Genomic DNA, 19,343 nt, shown 5'->3' on the forward strand with positions numbered 1-19,343 from the left:
TCTGTAATGATAATTTTATTAGTTTCTTTCAACTCTTCATCTAAAATAGGTACACAAGATTCACTAAGAATACAGTAGAAACAAACAGTTAACATGCACAAAATAATTTCATTCTCTTCCAGAATTCATTTCTAGCTAGCTCTAAGCAGATTAGAAGAAGCCAATGTGTATATATAGTGGGTCCAGAAGCCTTAGCTGACAGATATCTTGATCCTCTTGTGAGCTCATGCGCAAATTCAAACGTGCACATTGAATTGCTGGCTCTACTTTTTGTTGAATCCGAACAAAGATTTAAGCGCGTTGATTGCGTTTTCATTGATGAATGATTCATCGAATTTCTTGAGAAGAGGTTCAAAGTCCTCAGATGCTCTTAGACCAGCAAGATCAGGGTCTGTTCTGACTCTCTGGAAACATGAAGCAATTAAACTCGGATTAGTCATCTTCAATTGAAGGATATGTACTGTCTCAACTAAAGTTTAAGCTGATAGTGAAACTAGACATCCTCGATCGACAATAGATGTTGATACCCGCTAGTTACCTTGAAATCTTCAAATCCTGCTTCCAATGCATCCGCCAAAGCAGACAACCCAGCTTGTATCTATCATAAGACAGATAAAAGGTGTCAAAGTTTACATTTAAAGCATACTAGGTACTTAAGGTAGATAATTTAGAAGAAGATACAATGATCTATTCTTAAAAATTCATATGAAGCCCAGCAGTACATTTCTTTTGTGAGTAAAATATATAATACAGTACCTGATTAAGCTTAGAATAACAACATGCGACGTTGTAACTTGCTACAGCAGCTTCAGTTGGATCTGGTCGTGAACCTAATACAGACTCGAATTTCTCCAATGCTTCTTCATATTTGGCACTCCTTCACCCATCAAGAGATGAAAAAGAAAGTAGAGACATCAGATATCCAATAGTTCAGAAAAACATCAGAGTGCATCATTAGAAGTGTCTGCATTCCTATTGCATCAGAGGAAACCCTTCAGTAATGAGTGCAAAGCCCGCCAAATTGAAAATGCTATAAAACGCTAGGAAATCTTTCACAAAAATGCTGAGAATGAGGCAACGCTACGCTAGCTCTTACTTGTACAGCTGCAGTCCTTCCCGAAGATCCTTTTCTCGTTGCTCTTTCTGTTCTCTTTTCTTCATTGCATTTGCCAACTGAGATCGAAAATAACATAACATTGCATATCAATACAGAGTGAAGAGTGAGAAAAATAAATAAATAAATAACTCCAGCATGAGTCTATGCGAAAAATAGTACTCACCTGAATCTCTCTCACCCTGTCACTAATGAAACCAGCATTCCTTTCTTGTCGAATAATTTCCTTTTCTGACAACTCACCTGTCATACTCTCCATCTTTCCTGACAATATAATAAAAGGCAGTAGCAAACTTTAAAACAAATGCAATAATTTTGAACACAATCAATCCGGTACAGGTTTATGAGGAGAGAGAGCACATAACAGGATTGACAGAATCACAAGTAATACTTGAGAACAATTTGGAAAGACAATTCAAGTGATGTCTCAGTGTATCATCTAGAAAAAGAAAAAGAGCGAGAAGAGAGAGAGAATCCACTTTAGTGCTTCTTCTCAGAGGAGCTAACTTACCATATCTTTTCTCCATTCTCATGAGCAATGGACCAATTCTCTGCCGGATTGTATACATGGTTCTGCCATATTCAGCAGCAGGCCATATTTCATCTCCAAATACTGCACTGCACGATTTATTGCACTGTTCTCATCACTTTATTTGCCATGGATGTCAGTGCATATATTAGGTAAGTATTTACAGAACTATTTATCCATGTTTTGTTTCACTAATCAAAGCCAAGCACAGAGAAAAAGTGTTTGTTGATGAAAAACAAAGAGAAAATTGAAGAAACACCTGGTGGAAATAACCCTATCCCCAACAGTGAAGGCTCCAGTCTTATCAGCTGATCCTCCAGGTGCAATGGCATCAATGTAAGTCCCACCATCTCTGCCCTTAGCGAATTTTATCCCGTACGGCTTCACTATCTCCACCTCATACTCTTCATACTTCTCCTCCTCTTCATTGCCTTCACTTTCCGCCTTAGCTGCCTCCGTTTTCGAGGCCTTGAGCGCTGAAGCTGGGCGGGAATTGCAGAAACTGCTGCTCAGAAATGGGAGATTCACGGACGACTGGTTGAGCTTGAGCAAGGAACACAGAGATGAGGTTTGCTTGCGGGAACTGATTCTTCGTACTGGGGAAGAAGAACACAGGGATGTGCAGCTTGTTGAAGCCATGGATTGATTAGCAGTAGACTGATTAGATTGCTCGCTCACTATGTGTTTGTGTTTGTGCTCGAGAATGAAAGCAAGAGATTACTCTTTGGTCTTCAGTTTCAGGAAGCTGCTAAAGAGGTTATGGGAGTAGTAGTGACTAGTGGCTCCCAATGAGTGATCGAAATCTGTGGTGCCACGTGGAAGCCTGAGAGTGGCTTTGGCTTCGTGTATCAACCGGAGACATTCTTGGATTCAAGAGATGCCAATGGTCCAATTTCTTCCAAGTTCTAATTTAAGGTGTCTTAAGGTAGTACTATCGAATCTATTTGTTACAATATATATCTATTCAGGACTATTTTCTCAACCTACTAAAGAAAGAGTCAATACCGTTCAAACTCATGACATTCATACACTATAAATAAAGAGGTCATTGGAACACTATAAATACATGGTAAATAAATTTAAACACCAGTAAGGAGAAAGAAACAGTAGAACATATAAAAGAGGTAAAATGAGAGAAAATGGAGTGTACACGTTCTATAATACTGTCATCAAATCGTACAATGTGCTTGCAAGTCTAGCAAATTTCTCTCACCGCACCCTGGAAGGCTAAAACCCTGCCAGGATATACATTCTTCCATAAAGAATAACAACTAGATTTACAAAAACTGCTTTAGCAGCCAATTACACAGCTTTGTGGTTCTTATTATCCATCCCGGAGGCATTCATGCCATGTCTCTGTTCATCTTACCTAGTAACCATATCCTGAGAAAGGAAATCACAGAAGAATCTCAGTAATCAAATTAAGAACTCTTTGCAACCAAATATAAGAAATTCAGATGGGGTATCGTATGTGTAATGGAATGGGATTGAAAAGCAGCTAGCAGATACCGGAGTTATCCATGGGGTTCCCGGCCATGACTGGTTCAGGCTCCTTTATCTCAACCACCACACAGTCTGACATCAAGAATGTCTTGGCCACAGATGAAGCATGCTCTAAACAACATCTGACCACCTGAAACAGAGCACACACAAAAGTTTGAATTTTCCAAATAAGGAATTGGTATCAAAAGTTAATTATCATCGAGCTTCAACAATCCATGAAGTTACTACATAGGCCAATCCTACAGGTTTTCAGGAAAAGTTACAATGCGATGTGTTTGTGTATAATAATGGAGCCTTCATTACTTTGGGAGGAATATTGATGAATAAGAACTAGACATTCCTAGTTATTCTACATGTACCAACTATTGCAAGAATGAAGTCATATGGTGTTTATGGGGGGGGGGGGGGGAACATCTTACTGCAAATTGAAGAGCCAAATCTTGTGCAAAGCGACCAAATAAAGATGACTAGAGAAGAGACAGCACTATCCCCAAAAACAATCACAGAGAACACTAAAGAGTAATTATAATAATTCAATTACCAAATATGAACAAATAGAAAATATTACCTTGGTTGGATCAATAATTCCAGCAGCCATCAAGTCTTCATAGTTGCCTGTCGCAGCATTGTATCCATACTTTGGGTTGTCACTTGAAAGCACCTGAAAATCAAAGTCCAATTATATTATATTGATAATTATGCTAACAGCAAAATGAATAGAAACATAGCAGAAAAACAGCTAGAGGATCAAGATAATAATGCTAATTAGTTCACACAGTGTGTACCTTCTCACTAACAACACTTCCATTAACACCAGCATTTTTTGCAATCAACTTCAAAGGGTAACTCAATGCTCTTTTGACAATATCCGCTCCAACCTGTTACCACCACATTTGATTCCATTAAAAATACTTCCAACTAAATGTGATGTCCAAACAATAGCTCAGCCTCAAACGTTATACTCAAAACTGAGCAAAATGAAAAACAGAGACTTGCCTTCTCCTCTTCATTCTCAAGGCTCTCCTTAAGGGCATCAACTTTTGAAGAAAGCCTCAAAAGAGTGCATCCACCTCCAACAACAATGCCTTCCTCAACAGCAGCCTGAAAGTCATGGTATGAAATATCATTTCGCACTCATCATACCACTATCCCAAGAATAAAAGCTATAACCAAAGGGGTCGACCAATCGACACCAAAAGTTTCTCACCTTTGTTGCATTTAAGGCATCTTCCACTCTAAGTTTCTTTTCTTTTAGTTCTGTTTCAGTTTGTGCACCAACCTTCAATATGCAATTGAAACCAAACAATTTAGCACTAACTTGCTTATAAACACAAAAGTTAAGATGATATAAATACTTCAAGTTCTATTAACCTGAATGACAGCAACACCTCCTGATAATTTTGCAATTCTTTCATTTAGCTTTTCCTTCTCATAATCTTGCTCTGCAACCTGCTTGAATAATCATATAAAATTAGATTAAATGAGGCTGGCTAATAGATTATAATTTATAAATAACTGTATAAGTGAAAAGCATCACCTCAATAAGGTTTTTAATCTGTGCAACACGCTTACTGACTTCTTCCTGGGTGCTGCCATCGCCAACAATTGTCGAAGAGTCCTTAGTTAGGACTACCTTGGCAGCATGACCAAGGACATCACTGTCAGCCTTGTCTAAGCTAAGGCCAACCTCTTCCCTAATTACAGTTCCTGCAGCAAGTAACCAAAACCAAAACTGAGATGTAGAACAGATAGAATCCATGCAGTGCACAAGGATACATAAGAAAGATATGCGAGAAATACCTCCAGTAAGAATTGCTATATCATCAAGATACTGGGATTTCCGTTCACCAAAACCAGGAGCTTTGAGAGCAGCAACCTTCAATGCACCCCTAAGTTTATTCACCACCAAGGTTGCAAGAGCTTCTTGTTCAATATCTTCAGCAATTATCAGAATGGGATAACCACTTCTGATGGCACTTTCCAACACATTAATAAGATCCCTTGCATTTGTTATTTTTTTGTCAACCAGTAGTAACTGCACCAACATACTCATCATTACATATCAACAAACCATACTTCAGACATGCATTTAAACAATTAATGAACACTGAAGTTCAAAGAAAACCACTTACCTTACAGTTATCATATTCAACAGCCATTTTCTCACTATCAGTTACAAAGTATGGTGAAATGTAACCTCTATCAAATTGCATTCCTTCTACAACACGTAGACTGTTTTCAGCACTTTTCCCCTCTTCTAGAGTCACGACTCCCTTCCTACCAACTTTGCTCATGGCTTCAGCAATCATATTTCCCACTTCATAGTTGTTCCCAGCACTCACTGCAGCCACATCTGCTAGTTCACTGTCTTCCACCTATAAACCACCAAAATGAAGAATAGTTAGGAATGTAATGTTCAGCAACACAAAGTTTTGGTTTGCCATTTGCCTTTTATTCCCTTTCTACTACTACTACTACATCTCTTGTAAACAGATATAAGCTGGACAATATCAATCACTTGGCACAAGTGAAGTGATAGCTTATTTACCTCTTTTGACATGTTTTTCAGCTCAGACACTAAAGCTTTTGTGGTCTTCTCAATTCCTCTAGTGATCAAGACAGGGTTTGCACCAGCTGCAACAACCTGCAAACAGAATATCAATTTGTATAAAAAGAGTTCCATGACTTACAGCATGTCCATATAATTTGAAGCAACCTGTGAATTTTTCATATATACCTTGACACCTTCAGCAATTAGGCCTTGTGCAAGAACAACAGATGTTGTTGTCCCATCCCCTGCCAAGTCATTGGTTTTGGCTGCAGCTTGTCTCACCAGCTTAGCACCTATGTTCTCCACAGGGTCCTCCAGCTCAACCTATAAGAGATTATCATAATCAGAGTTGCATTTAAATTACTTCAGAACCAAAAAAGGACAGAAATATCTATGTCTACAGTGTAGAAAATAATGGGACAGACCAAAAATATATCACCACTGCCTATCAGTAAATGGAAAACAACAGGGATAACTTGTTACAGTGCCAACCCAAATCCATTTGTATTACTAGACTAGAAAATTTTTTAAAATGTATAATTCATAGATGTGGAAAACACCTGAGTTTGATAACATAAACTTAATTGCCAAACATAATAAAGCAGAATGCACCACTACTAAAAAAAAAAAACAGAGTAACTGGTTTAGATCATATATACCTCTCTGGCCACAGTAACTCCATCATTGACAATTTTTGGAGCACCATACTTGCTCTCAAGAACAACATTCCTTCCCTTGGGACCAAGTGTGACCCCAACTAGATCAGAAAGCTTATTAACACCAATCTGTAACAGCAAAAAATAACATTAACAACAGTCCAGCAAAATTCACAAAAAAAAAAAACAAACAAACAAACAAAAAAACAAAACAAAAATCCACAAGCATAGTCAAAAACAATACTTACTTGGAGTTTCTTAATAGCTGATCCATCCTTATTGAAATACAACTCCTTGGCTGCAGCTGTTATTTGGCAAGGGCGTGTTTTGCGTAGAACAACATTTTTCCTCCTCCCAAATGAGCTTGAAGATATAGAAGCAAGAGATGACAACTTATTTGAAGAAATTGCTAGCCTGTTGTCCTTCATGCAGCTGCTAGGAGCAGCCAATGAACCAGCTGAAGACATGCCAGCAAAGGTAGAAGCCATTTGCACCTAAAAGGAAAACAAGCATATTTATCAAATACTTGCTCCATTAACTAAGATTACACTATGCCATCAGTCATTCCAACCACAAGAAGGTTAACCTAAATATCCAAACCCACAAATACTCAATTCTATACAGATTGTCAGAACTCTGAAGTTTTAACAGTAATCATTTCCATAAAATCCCTTGGAGGTGATAGAGCAACATTAAATTTCTTCCATTGACTTCCTCATTTTACATTTCACAAAATGACATCAAACACAACGACAACTTTCAGCTAAAATGAACTTATTTTTAAAAACTGTGAACATATTATACTATCTCCTAAATAAGAGCTTAGCTGGTTGAATACTGATATTCCAAGCTTACGAGTACTAGATAAGGATCCATTTCATAGCTTAAACTACGCCTCCATTCACGCAACTTATTCATAACACGAAACATACTTTTTCAGTCCAGAAATGACAAATTACAAGGCTCCATTCTCTTCACCGATTTAACAGGCACATATACGTAAACACCATGGCGTAAAACAGCATAATATCCAAGCAAACAGGAACTCAAATTAACCACATTAAACAATAAGAAACAAAACACTTTCGATAAAAACAAAGTCTATCAACAACATTTCACATGAACACATGCATATCTACAGGCACGAGGTATAAGCGTATTTAGCGATGTACCGGAGCTGAGAATCACCGGAAACTCACCGGAAAGCGGAGGCGGAGTTAGGGTTTATCGGATGAGAAGGATGCTAGACAGTAGAGTCGTTGAGGCTAAGAGAGTGAAAAGTGGATACGATTAGGTTTATAATCTGGAGTGCACGAGGCGAGTATGGGTGCGGATAATAGACGGTCGTCGTATACTCCTGAAGCTTCTAAACACATCTCGACCGTTCGTCCTTGTCAGTTCGGAGTTCCCTCTCCCCAATCGTTAACGGCCGTTTAGTTTTGTCGTTCCTTCAGAACACTCTAGAACTTTGGTAGATTGCTGCCCCCACTTGAGTAAATATTTTGACAATGAATTGTAGCTACCCACCCCTTTAATTAGCTTAAATATTGAAATTAACCCCAAACTCTTGGAAATCCTGTTTTCCTTGATGTAGTTTCTGTAAGGGTGTTAGCAAACAGAATTTTCGAAAAAAAAAAATTTTTTTTGTTCAGTAAGTGTTCGTTTATTAAGGTAGATGAACATAAATTAACAAATTTTAAAGCTCAATTCATAAATGAATAAAATCTAAACAGTTGTAGGCTTGCTTGCTAAGAGTTCGTGATCAAGCTCGTTTGTGTTCGTTTAATAATGTCCATGACTATATTCGTTTAGTATTCACAAGTCACAACAATTATGCATATTAAGATGGCAAAAACATGTTTAAAAAATAGATAAATTCGATTATATTAACACCAATTCAATTCAAATTTCTCTATATTTTGAATTTCAATCACTTTTTATAACTCCTAACAGACCTAACTTTGAAATGTAGTCAGGCAACATAGTTTATGTATGGATATTGAGAGATTTGTTCATTGCCTTGTTTGAATTAGAAAATACAAGTTTGGAAGTTACAACCAACTTATAACTTCCTAGCTATAAACACAATATGTTGTCATGCATGAAGGGATGTTGACGCTTTGATATTTTGGGCTGCATTTTCAATTTCAATGTATATGGTTTCTTTTGAATTTTATTAATTGTTTACAACTAATAATTAAGAAAATACATAGTGGGTATTTCACTATTTCCTAATTCCTACCTGCCCCAAAGCAAATTTTTGAAAAAATCCCTTGTTTTAGGTTGGAGTAAGTCAATTATTATTGATTTTTTCATATAATTATTTAATACAAGATTATGAACTAGTAGTGAACTAGAACTAGTACTACCATACAAAGTAAGTATATCACTTGTATTTCATACACTCTCAGTCAAGTTCATCGCTCAGTCTTTATAGTGCAATTTATATTTTATATGTGGTTTGTAGGCTATTATATAAGAGTGAGATTTACCCATGACTTTGTGGTATGGTGGTACGAAGTGGCTCTTCCAAATAGGTCATGAGTTCACCCTTCAGTGGAGGCGATATTGACTCTTTGTGCTTCAGATAGTCCGATTCCAGTGCAGTTTAAAAAAGAAAAACAACTATACAAGCCCAAGAACTGGAACATATGGAAAATCTGTAGCTTCTTTGTTTATATAAGTTTGAAAATTTGCACATGATACAGAGATATATGTTAACACAGGAGAATGTTTCTTGAAAAAACATCATCAGATTAACTGGGCAACTGTTCTTTGACAACTCCATTTGCACTCTCAGTAATCACAGTCATGACAGGTTTATCAGCAGGGACTTCACAAGGGACCTGCAGTGGCTCCAGAGAGTCCACAATGTCTCGCATCAGGGGCCGCGCTTTCGGGTTGCGATTTAGGCAGTGATACGCCAACATTGCCGCCTTGTGAATCGCCTTGACGGGATAATCTCCATCCAGCCTTGGATCGACGATGGTGAGCACCTTTTTCTTCTCGCGGAGCAATGGCACAGCCCAGTCTGTGAGGTTCTGTTCCCGGGCAGGTCTCGATTTGTCTAAGGATTTTCTTCCCGTGAGGAGCTCGAGAAGCACGACGCCAAAGCTGTAAACGTCGCTTCTTGGAGACAGATGGCCTACAGGATGAAAACAGTATTGAAATGACTCATTTTCGCTATGGTAGATAGGTAGAGTATTGGCGGGAGAATTTGAACGCTAATATGTTCCAACTTGACGGGGATTGTTGAATTCTAGTGGGAATAACGAGTTACCTGTCATGATATATTCGGGGGCAGCATAACCGTAAGTTCCCATGATTCGAGTAGAAACATGAGACTTATCCCCAACTGGTCCATCTTTTGCTAGGCCAAAATCAGAGAGCTTTGCATTGTAATCCTGCTCATAAAGTTTGCAGTTCAATTCATATTAAATTTAAGCCGAAGCCAGTGAGACAAGACGATGTGGAGTACATGTTATACTCGTATAGACCAAAAAAACAAATCCGGAAATGAGATTAAACCAACGAGCCTTGGCTGGGTCCCGCATCCTACGGGATGAGACTAAACCAGTCGAGCCTCAGTTAGGCCCCGTATCTCCCGGGACGAGATTAAACTAGCCGACCCTCAGTTGGGCCCGTATCCCAAGGGAGGAGACTAAACCAACCGAGCCTTAGTTGGGCACTCGGGTGCCATTCAAGGGGTATGTGTTATGACAAGGAATTCACTATAAAGAATGCATATTCAAGGGGGCAAGAGATCTCCTAATACTATTAGCTTTCACCCAACACTCTAGTGTTCTATTCTTGCAAAAGCGATACATATAATGTAGGGTTCTTGATAACTAACCAGGTCTAGTAGAATATTAGACGTCTTAAAATCACGGTAGATGACGGGTTTCTCAGCTTCATGCAGAAACGCGAGTCCTTTCGCTGCTCCAAACACGATCTTCATTCTGATAGACCATGGAAGTGGAGGCAATACTCCTGCAAGCAAAAAAAAAAACGTTACACAATTCGGAGTAGTAAGCATCAAAGTTTTTCTAACCCGATATTACATAGACATATGATGATGTTGGGAGTTTTAATATGCACATCTTAGTAAAATATAGCAGACGAGGAGAGAACTCCAGACGTTCTTCAACAAGTGGAGACTAAATAGGGAAATTTCTCGTATTCTAAGGAACATAACTTTAACCCGCAAAAGGGATTTCTGTAGATGCTAAATACCGTGTATAGTATGCTCGAGTGTTAGTGACTGCAACGGGGTCACGAAATTTGAAAAAAGGTTCAGGTTAGCAAAAGGAAACATGATCCTATCCCTTAATATCCTATTCCCTCCCACCAAGCGGGCCAAGGTGTCATGGAAACACTTTTCCTTTTTCCTTTTCACTTTCACTTAAGAGGAGGTTCCAAACGTATTATTTGAGCAGAGGTGGACCCAAAAGGAACATTATACTGTTCCACTTTGTATCAAATAAATCTGTTCATGGTCCACTAAAAACAATGGATATATATTATAGTAGGGCTTAATGGAGAGTGTGATATCATAAAGGTAATATGTAGCAGTAGGAATGGGAGTCAGAGAGCACTTGTCATTTTTTTAATGTTTTGATTGGCCAATCCTCTCGTGTTTCTTGAACTCTTGAAGGATAGCAATTCTGCAGCCCTCATTGGTTCACATAAAAAATGTGAGTAAATATCAAAGCTGGTCATTCTAGACGAAAACCGCAGATACTTACTTGAAAACAAATTGCTTTCAACGCTACCCCGCGCCATGTACTCGTATATAAGCACCCGGTGGTCATCTTCGCAGCAGTAGCCAATCAGTTTAACCAAGTTTGGGTGAGAAAGTTGCCCCAGAAATATCACTTCAGCCTGGTAAAAGTCACAACGATGGTGTAAAAGATCGAGTTTTTAGGATCAAACGTTTATCATTACGCCAAAAGCTCTAGCTAGTAGCAGTTAATGCGCAACTTTATTTCCTTATACCTGCATAGCAGCTAGAACCACATTTTCAAAAGGCAGTGTGCTGGGCTTGGCCCTTCAGGCCTCCGCCCTAGCCACCTGGTGCTAGACTTGGCCCTTCAGGCCTCCGCCCAGCCACCTGGTGTTGGACTTGGCCCTTCAGGCCTTCGCCCTAGCCACCTGGTTCTGGACTTGGCCCTTCAGGCCTCGATCCAACACGAGTAATCTACTAAAATAGAATCTTTGCAATTGGAATGTCTATAGAATTTACCACTTACCAGCCATTCCCTGTGGCCTTGATAGCTGTTATCTCCATCATGAACCTTAACAGCCACAGTAATAGGCTGAAGCCCCTCCCTTAGATCCTCGGTAATGAATCCCTTGTAAACATTTCCAAACCCTCCTCCCCCGAGCATATAGTCTCTTCTAAAGTTTTTAGTAATGGTTATAAGTTCATCAAACGTAAACGCAACCAATGGATTCACAGCAGAAGTGCTACGCAGGTGCTCTACTTCTTCTGGATTCGACGGTAGCTTGGTTTCCTCTTTCCTCTCTTTCTGCGATGGACTCTGATCCTTTGGAGACTCTGAAAGCAAAGCAAAAGAATACAAATAAAACCGAAAAGAAATTAACTTTCCAAGACCATAATACTGCTAGGCCATTGTTACAGCAGCAGGACAAGAGCACACTTCAAACCAGATGCCAAATTAATCGAAAACACTGAAAGTATCAACACGAATCTCTGAAACTTATGACAATCTTACAATTTCCGGTTGGCAAATCAAACATCCAACGAAACAAGATTCGAAAGTATACTCACTCAGTCATAAGAGCGAGTAATCACTACCCGATATAGTATCAAAGTTCAGATTAGCATCAGACCAACAAGGGTTGTATCACTCACATGTTATGATATGATACAATCCATTTTCTTATACAAACACAGAGAATAAAAAAATGTGAACTTTGGGTTTATGTCTGGACAAAAAATTACTACCAAACAGAAAATGTTTCCTAGTACTGCCAAACTCAGAAAAAGGTTGTAAACAGTAAAAAAATTCCTTATTTTTATGGAGTTCCTCAGTTCCCAAAGTTACATAAAAGCCAAAATAAAAAGAACTACTTTATGGGAAACCATGAAAGAACAAGAGAAAGTAAAAAGGAGGCACAGAAGAAGAAAAAAAGGGAAAGATCGTAGAGTACAAAGAACAAATCCACTTTTTTTTTTAATTTTCAGTTTCGACGGACTAATCCTAACCCGCTATAGGAGATAGATAATGAGTAACCCATAGTTCCCAAGATTCCCACCACACTTTTAGCATATGCAGAAAAAAGGCCATCTTTCTCCAAAATTGAAGAGAAACAATCAAGCAAATATAGTATATATAACAGAAACTGAAAACCAGTGATGAAAACTGAAAAGAACTCAGTGAAGATCAGATACTAATGAAGCAGGACTGAGGATTGAGTTTCAGTATGAACATATTACAATCCAAAAATGCAAGATTACTGAAACTGTGAAGCATCATAAATGGAAAGAAACAATTTTTTTCTCACCAAATTGCCAGGGAGGGAAAAAAAAAAAAAGGCACAGAGAGGAGGGGACTCACCAGACTTTGCATTGTATATGGAAGGTTCCCATCTACACCAACAATTCCCCATTATAGTCCACTGTGCACTCAATAGAAAAACAACCCAGAAAAACCCCACTTGTTCAAAAACAAAAAATAGCCCCTCAGTGCCTCACCATTTACTCATAACCCAGAGAGAAACCAGAGACTAAACACCAAAATTAGCCCCAAATCACAGAGAAAAGGAAAGGGGGGGATCTTTGGTGGAGGAAAATGAAAAGAGAGTGATCAAGGGGATGCACTGGATGTTTGTGTGGTGTGAAAGTGAGGGTTGTCTGGTTTGTTCTTGATGGCAATGATGAGTTGGGAGGGAATAATGGTGAGATTGCAGTGTCCTTAAGAGTGGGTATTTCTCAATTCTCACTGTTCTGGCTTGTTTTGTGTTGTGCGCTTTCGTTTTCAATATTTTGTTGGTGTGGCCTCAAACTCTGTTGTGGGTAGTGCGCCAGGGAAGCATTTTGGTCGCCACCAATCCTTTTCTAGTCTGTCCATTCTTCATTTCTCCCTCTTTCTTAGCGTGCGCACCCCCCCTGTGCCTTTTCTCTCTCTCTCTCTCTCTCTCTAGGATGTCTGTGGCGCCTTACCAATGCTGTGCAACCACCTTTTACAGTTTTACCAACTATATGCCATTTTCATTCTTTCATTCCCAGTAGTCTCTCCATGTTTTTTGGCAGATGATGTTATTCACTACTAAATAAGACTTTTCTAACCATATCTTTATTCTTTACTTTTTGTGTGTGTGTTTTTTTCTTTTAGTAATATTGACAACAACTTTTTTAACTCAAGCACAAATAGTTAATATCGCTTTCACAGTGGTTCAAGCCTATAACATTCTATTTTATGTGAGAGTTACTTCGTGTCATTATATCACAATGTCACAAATGTGCATTTTATTCAAATTATTATCACATTACAAATGTTACTTTCTTCAAAGTCTCAAGCTATCTAAAAATATGGGAGGATGTAACAAAGAAAACAAAGTGTAATATTGTTATCAAGAAAGGGTGGCCCAAGTGAAAAAGTATGATTATTGTATGTGAAGATCATGAGTTTGATTTGTGTCAGCATTTCATCGATAAAGAGTTTTGTCACTGAAGACTAAAGTAGCAAAGTATAAACTTGACGCACAAGGACTTTTTAGTGTGGTTTGTGACTTTGCAGACTATTACGCATTTGCTTTCTTACAAACACTTTCGGTCAAACTTGTCGCACGAGATTTTTGTAGTGTGATTTGCAGGCTATTACGAAATAATAAAGTTTACAACTTTGGTAATGACTGCGGATAGCAAAATTTATACCATCGAATAGTGATTGTGAACTCATGATCTGGATAATCATGAATTTAATTCGTAAAGCTGGAAATTTTATATACCAATTAATTATGAAAATTAATGGTTTTAATTACTCTTTGGGCATATCCATTGCCTGCAACCGTTGGGTGGTTCTTTGATTGGTGGAATTTGAGGTGTTTTTTAAAAGCAAGTGTAGTTATTTTATAAGTTGGTTTAATGTCTATTCAGGTTGCCTATCTATATCTATACAACTTTAAAACCACTGTTCATTTACCAACAAATACTTCTTCATGCCCCGAAATGACTCAAATGAGTAGACAGACAGGTGAAACATGATTCTCGTAACATAGTTAAATATTATGATTTTAATTTTTATCTATGCTCTTTTGCTCAAATATATCGCACATAATTTTTTTAATGCAATTTACCTCTCTTTGTATATATAATTTGCATGCTATTACACAAAAGTAATACTTATTTAATATACACCTTTAAATAAGTGAGTCGCACTTGTATGAAATCGTCTGATCTATAATAAATTAATTATAATTTGTTTATTATACTTATGATAAAAATCATAATACTTATTACATAAAATTTAATACCAATTTGAAATAAATATTTTTTTCTTATAATAAATATTGTAATATTTATATGTGAATGTGAAATAATGTTCATGATAACAAGATTGTCACTAGTGATAAATATTGTAGTATTTATAATTAAAATTGTGATACTTACAAAATGTAATTCTAATGTATTCCGTAAATATTTTAATACTTATATGTGAAATGTTACTTATAATGAAAGAAACTGTAATAATTATTGTATAAAATATAATACCAATTTGAATTGAAAATAAATCGTTACTTATAATAGATATTGTAATATTTTATATGTGAAATTATGATGCTATTTATAATAAAGTTAATTGTTATTAATGATAAGTGAAAACTATTGTAATATTTACAATTATAATTGTGATACTTACTTAGACATTCATTTGTCTACAACTTATCCGTATCAAATACAACGATCCGCGAGACAATTTTACACAAATTTTTGCATTAAATAATAGTTGTGGTTTCTTTGAGAGAGAGATAGAGAGAGCAAGGAAAAGGGAGGAAAAAACTCATTTATGCTTAGGTCTTCTTTTACTTGGTATGTTCAACCATGCTCATTATCTTGTTGGTCCACCTTACAATTTCTTGCTATATTATATAATCATAATAACATAACTACTGTATAATGTGTTGTCACGTATATTACTATTTCAAATTGGTGATTACAAGATCAAACCTAAGGACGGATTAAATTTATTTTTTTTTCGGTTGGTGCAAAAAACACTTGATAATACATATAGATAATTAATAATGCACACGCATACATGATATGAATATATTAGATATTTTGAAATAGTACTCATGATTATTACAATGTAAAATATGTTTTGTACATTTTCAAACAAAAAAAAAATGCTTGAGATAATAATTATTTTTTTTAATGCTACTGGCTTTACAATGAGATTTGATCTCATGATCTCTTATGTGAGAGAATCATTACATGTCATCTGAATACAAGACACTAGGCATTTTTATTTAATTATTCACTTTAGGGGTTTAGGCCAAAGCTCTCGAAGAAAATTGTTATTATCCGACAAACTTTTCAATCGTACATTTCGTCAGTTTTTGACTTTTGGTCTCAACAAGCAGCAGGTTCTATGTTTTTTTTTTCATAGGAAAATGACAGCTTCAAATATTATGTTGTTTAAAAAATATATATATTATGTTAAAACGGTCGAGAAGACCGCAACCGGCCGAATATATTATTATAATTATTATGTAATATAATGCAACAAAATTGCAAGTTGAATATAACCCGACCTTATAAAATTGTTTTAAAATGAAATAACGTTAGAAAAAGTAACACTTTGTTATCAACAAAGGCATACAGGTAGAAGCTAGCAAAGCTTGGCTGTGACTAATGTCGGCAGCGACGTATATATGAAAGAAATGGTGAAAACTAAGTTACTCATTTCCAACTGTTTATACGCGGAATGATGGTGTTATACCTGTATGCTGTATGATATGTCTCCTCAATTTTACCATTCTCCATATTTACGGAATTCAAAACCCTATCTCAGCTCATATAAAAAAATCAATATAACCATGACTTTATTCGTTAATTGAACTGACATGTACAAGCGATAATTAATATGAGTATAATACGGAATTAAATATGCATACTATAGTTATGACAATGTGGGTGGACCTGGATCGTTAAACGCGCAGAGAAAGACCCTGTGAATTTACTAAAAAAAATTATAGTTATGACAATCTACTCATGGCGCCTCGTAATCTAATTTTATGTATATGTGTGTATATATATAAAATGAATCACATCTAAAAAATAAAAAATTTATGAAAACAACTTTATTAGAAGGAATCACATATTTTTTTTGTATCTTTTGAATATGATATATGATCACTTTGCAATTTGTTTAGTCCACTAAAAAAGTTTGCTATGTGCATACAAACATTATATACAGAGAGAATGAGGGGTGGGGAGGGGGTTGACATTAAATAGATCAGACTTGTGATTTTTTCAATTGCACTTTTTTAGATTTTGCAATAAATTTATATTTTATTTTTGAAAGAAGATTTTGCAATAGACTTATGTATTAATAACAATTTTATTACCAAGAATAAAAAAGACGGATTTTGAGTGGTTAATAATACTCCGTAACATCATTTTAATATCATTTAAACATATTTGTTGATGAAATACCAAAAAGGGTCATGTCACAATAACGTTAGGGCCAACGGGAATGTTTTGAAAACAAAAAAGAACTAAAAATAGAATTACACAAATAAATGTATGACCAAAAAGAAAAATAAAACAAAATAACTTAACATGTAGAACTTAATTAATAAACCAAAATGTCATTATGTTTAACATCATTTAAACAATTTTGTTAACATATAACAAAAAATAATTATTATACACTTATACCACAATAATACTATAACCAAATAAGAACGTTGAAAAAAAAAAAAAAAAAAGACATGATAGATATAAATCTATGACCATTTAACTCTAATTAAGTGCGAATGAAACATGCTTAACGTCCCTATTTTTGGACGATTCGGAATCGGCATTTGCATCTCAGGGGGGTGGGTTGTGTTGGGGGGGATGTAGTGGGTCGTTGCACACTTGCACAATATCCGAACATCATAATCATAGAATGTTCTAATGTGGAAATGCGAGCTAATTACGTGTCTGACTTCAATATGAATATATGACTTACCTAAACATAAACGACAACAAAATTCTCTAAAATTTTCATAAAAATATAACAACATTAAAAAAATGACAGAGGGAAATTCACAATGTCTAATGAAGATGTACATTGAGTAAATTTTTTATTATAATCATAGTTGGCAAACGATTACAAAAAGACAAACTATTATATGTAAATTGTCCATAATTAATCGATTCAAATCAACAACGTTAATAGGGAATCGGACTTGAAATTTATCTTTAACTATGACAATGACTAATTGACTATGACTAATGGACTTGTAGAATAATTTTGATAGACTAATTGGCCCATCATAAAGATGGATATCAAGAGAAATTTTGGCAACAAATCAATAATTAAAATAGATTGGATAATAAAATGGGTCGCAAAATACCATTATGAGCTACAATCAAATAAATGAACAATATGGACTAATGTCTAAAGTATTGGCCCCATTGACTGGCCCAACGCACTAGCCATCCAAGCTTCCAAGATAGGCTATTTTAGGACACCAATAGTTACACTATGGACTTGGTCACATTGCAATATAGATTTGTCACAATTTGTATACTGAATATTTACAATTCAGTATATAAATTGTATATTTTAAATTTGAGTTCACATTACAATGTAAATCAGGATCCACTGAATAATTTGACCTTAAGAGCACTTTCAATAGACATAGATTTTGAAGAGTTTTTGCATATGTGATTATGAAAGACAAGATCATAGGGAAATAAAAAAAAATGAAAATCTAACTATGAAAAGCAAAATTAAAAAAAAAAAAAAAAAGAAGAAGTTCAGCGCACCCAACGGGTGCGTGTAGTGCACACGGCCGACTGAGCATGCTGTGCAGCTTAGGTTACAGTGTTGCAATTTGCCATTGTTTTGATGGGAAAAAAAATCATGTCTTATTGCAAGCATATATTTCATTCTCTTCCCCCTCCCTATCTCCTCCACATAAGCTTTTGAATATACAAAAACCATCAAAAATTTGTTATTGGAAATGCTCTAATTCTTCAACACTCAATCCAATTACCACTCCAATTGTCTTAGGCCGCCTAGTTATTCCCTATGAACCTTTGGACTTGTCTCCCAAACCCCATCAAATTTAGAGGAAAATTTTCAGCAAACCAAATAACAATTACCTAAGCAATACTTATGGCAACATTGGGCTAAGATTTATAAGAACAAAATGATCACACCAGTCAACTCCTTGAAAGTCAACAAACTCGTGCCTAAATAAAAAACACCCAATTTGGGCTAAGTGAAGTTTAGCCTATTGGTTCATGGGTTACACTAATGAGGCCCACAAAAGGACAATGGTACAAGCCCATTTAATCACCAACCGACAAAATTGTCCAATTTGTTTTCAGTCCCATAAATGTTCCCACCTGAAACGACATTTCTGTTCCTTACACACGAAGATATTTACATTAACCAATTTTCCAATCCATATCCCATTCTCCATGTAATTTACTTAGCCATATTAACAATCCCCCTTTTGTGATGACTTGATACCTATGGAATCTTGACTTTGGATTTTAAAAAGATTATTAGAATATCGGTGTTGAATTGTAGTTGGTATGTGATTCAACTATTAATTTTTATGATTTCTTTTGCATGTATGATTTAAAAAAGAAATTTACGTACCCATTATCTTAAGACAATTGGTAAACAAACTCGATATGAATTAAATAACGATTAGTCTCACAATAATAAGAGCAACCATATTGATTGAACTCAAATTATGTGTGGGTGGGTGTTGGGGGAAGGGGGGGGGGGGGGGGGAATA

At 36.2% G+C, this 19,343-nt stretch overlaps 3 protein-coding genes across 5 annotated transcripts; all 3 read right to left on the reverse strand.

The window, feature by feature from the left end:
* LOC116025575 (protein MET1, chloroplastic) lies at positions 1-2,380 on the reverse strand. Its single transcript, XM_031266846.1, has 7 exons — positions 1,903-2,380; positions 1,626-1,732; positions 1,281-1,378; positions 1,097-1,173; positions 757-877; positions 539-598; positions 1-404 (listed from the first exon to the last, which is right to left on the reverse strand). Exons 1-7 carry the CDS (start codon positions 2,280-2,282, stop codon positions 264-266), a joined length of 984 nt encoding a protein of 327 aa, XP_031122706.1. The 5' UTR covers positions 2,283-2,380; the 3' UTR covers positions 1-263.
* A 355-nt stretch (positions 2,381-2,735) lies between these two features.
* LOC116025350 (ruBisCO large subunit-binding protein subunit beta, chloroplastic) lies at positions 2,736-7,698 on the reverse strand. Of its 3 annotated transcripts, none has more exons than XM_031266558.1 (15): positions 7,553-7,698; positions 6,602-6,847; positions 6,357-6,482; positions 5,884-6,021; positions 5,695-5,790; positions 5,279-5,521; positions 4,947-5,181; positions 4,684-4,853; positions 4,518-4,595; positions 4,354-4,425; positions 4,143-4,247; positions 3,932-4,024; positions 3,715-3,807; positions 3,153-3,276; positions 2,736-3,026 (listed from the first exon to the last, which is right to left on the reverse strand). In XM_031266558.1, the coding sequence occupies exons 2-15, from the start codon at positions 6,839-6,841 to the stop codon at positions 3,013-3,015; spliced, it is 1,827 nt and encodes a 608-aa protein (XP_031122418.1). In that variant the 5' UTR covers positions 6,842-6,847; positions 7,553-7,698; the 3' UTR covers positions 2,736-3,012. The 3 variants fall into 3 exon arrangements, with proteins under 3 accessions (XP_031122418.1, XP_031122417.1, XP_031122419.1); XM_031266557.1 differs by having other exon boundaries at positions 7,542-7,669; XM_031266559.1 differs by having other exon boundaries at positions 7,526-7,658.
* Positions 7,699-9,003: 1,305 nt separating this feature from the next.
* Positions 9,004-13,515, reverse strand: LOC116026154 (probable serine/threonine-protein kinase PBL16). Its single transcript, XM_031267616.1, has 6 exons — positions 12,935-13,515; positions 11,603-11,910; positions 11,099-11,234; positions 10,207-10,343; positions 9,634-9,757; positions 9,004-9,498 (listed from the first exon to the last, which is right to left on the reverse strand). Exons 1-6 carry the CDS (start codon positions 12,984-12,986, stop codon positions 9,110-9,112), a joined length of 1,146 nt encoding a protein of 381 aa, XP_031123476.1. The 5' UTR covers positions 12,987-13,515; the 3' UTR covers positions 9,004-9,109.
* Between the last annotated feature and the right edge of the window lie 5,828 nt (positions 13,516-19,343).

The sequence above is a fragment of the Ipomoea triloba genome, chromosome 7 (assembly GCF_003576645.1).
Source record: "Ipomoea triloba cultivar NCNSP0323 chromosome 7, ASM357664v1".
NCBI classification, from domain to species: domain Eukaryota; kingdom Viridiplantae; phylum Streptophyta; class Magnoliopsida; order Solanales; family Convolvulaceae; genus Ipomoea; species Ipomoea triloba.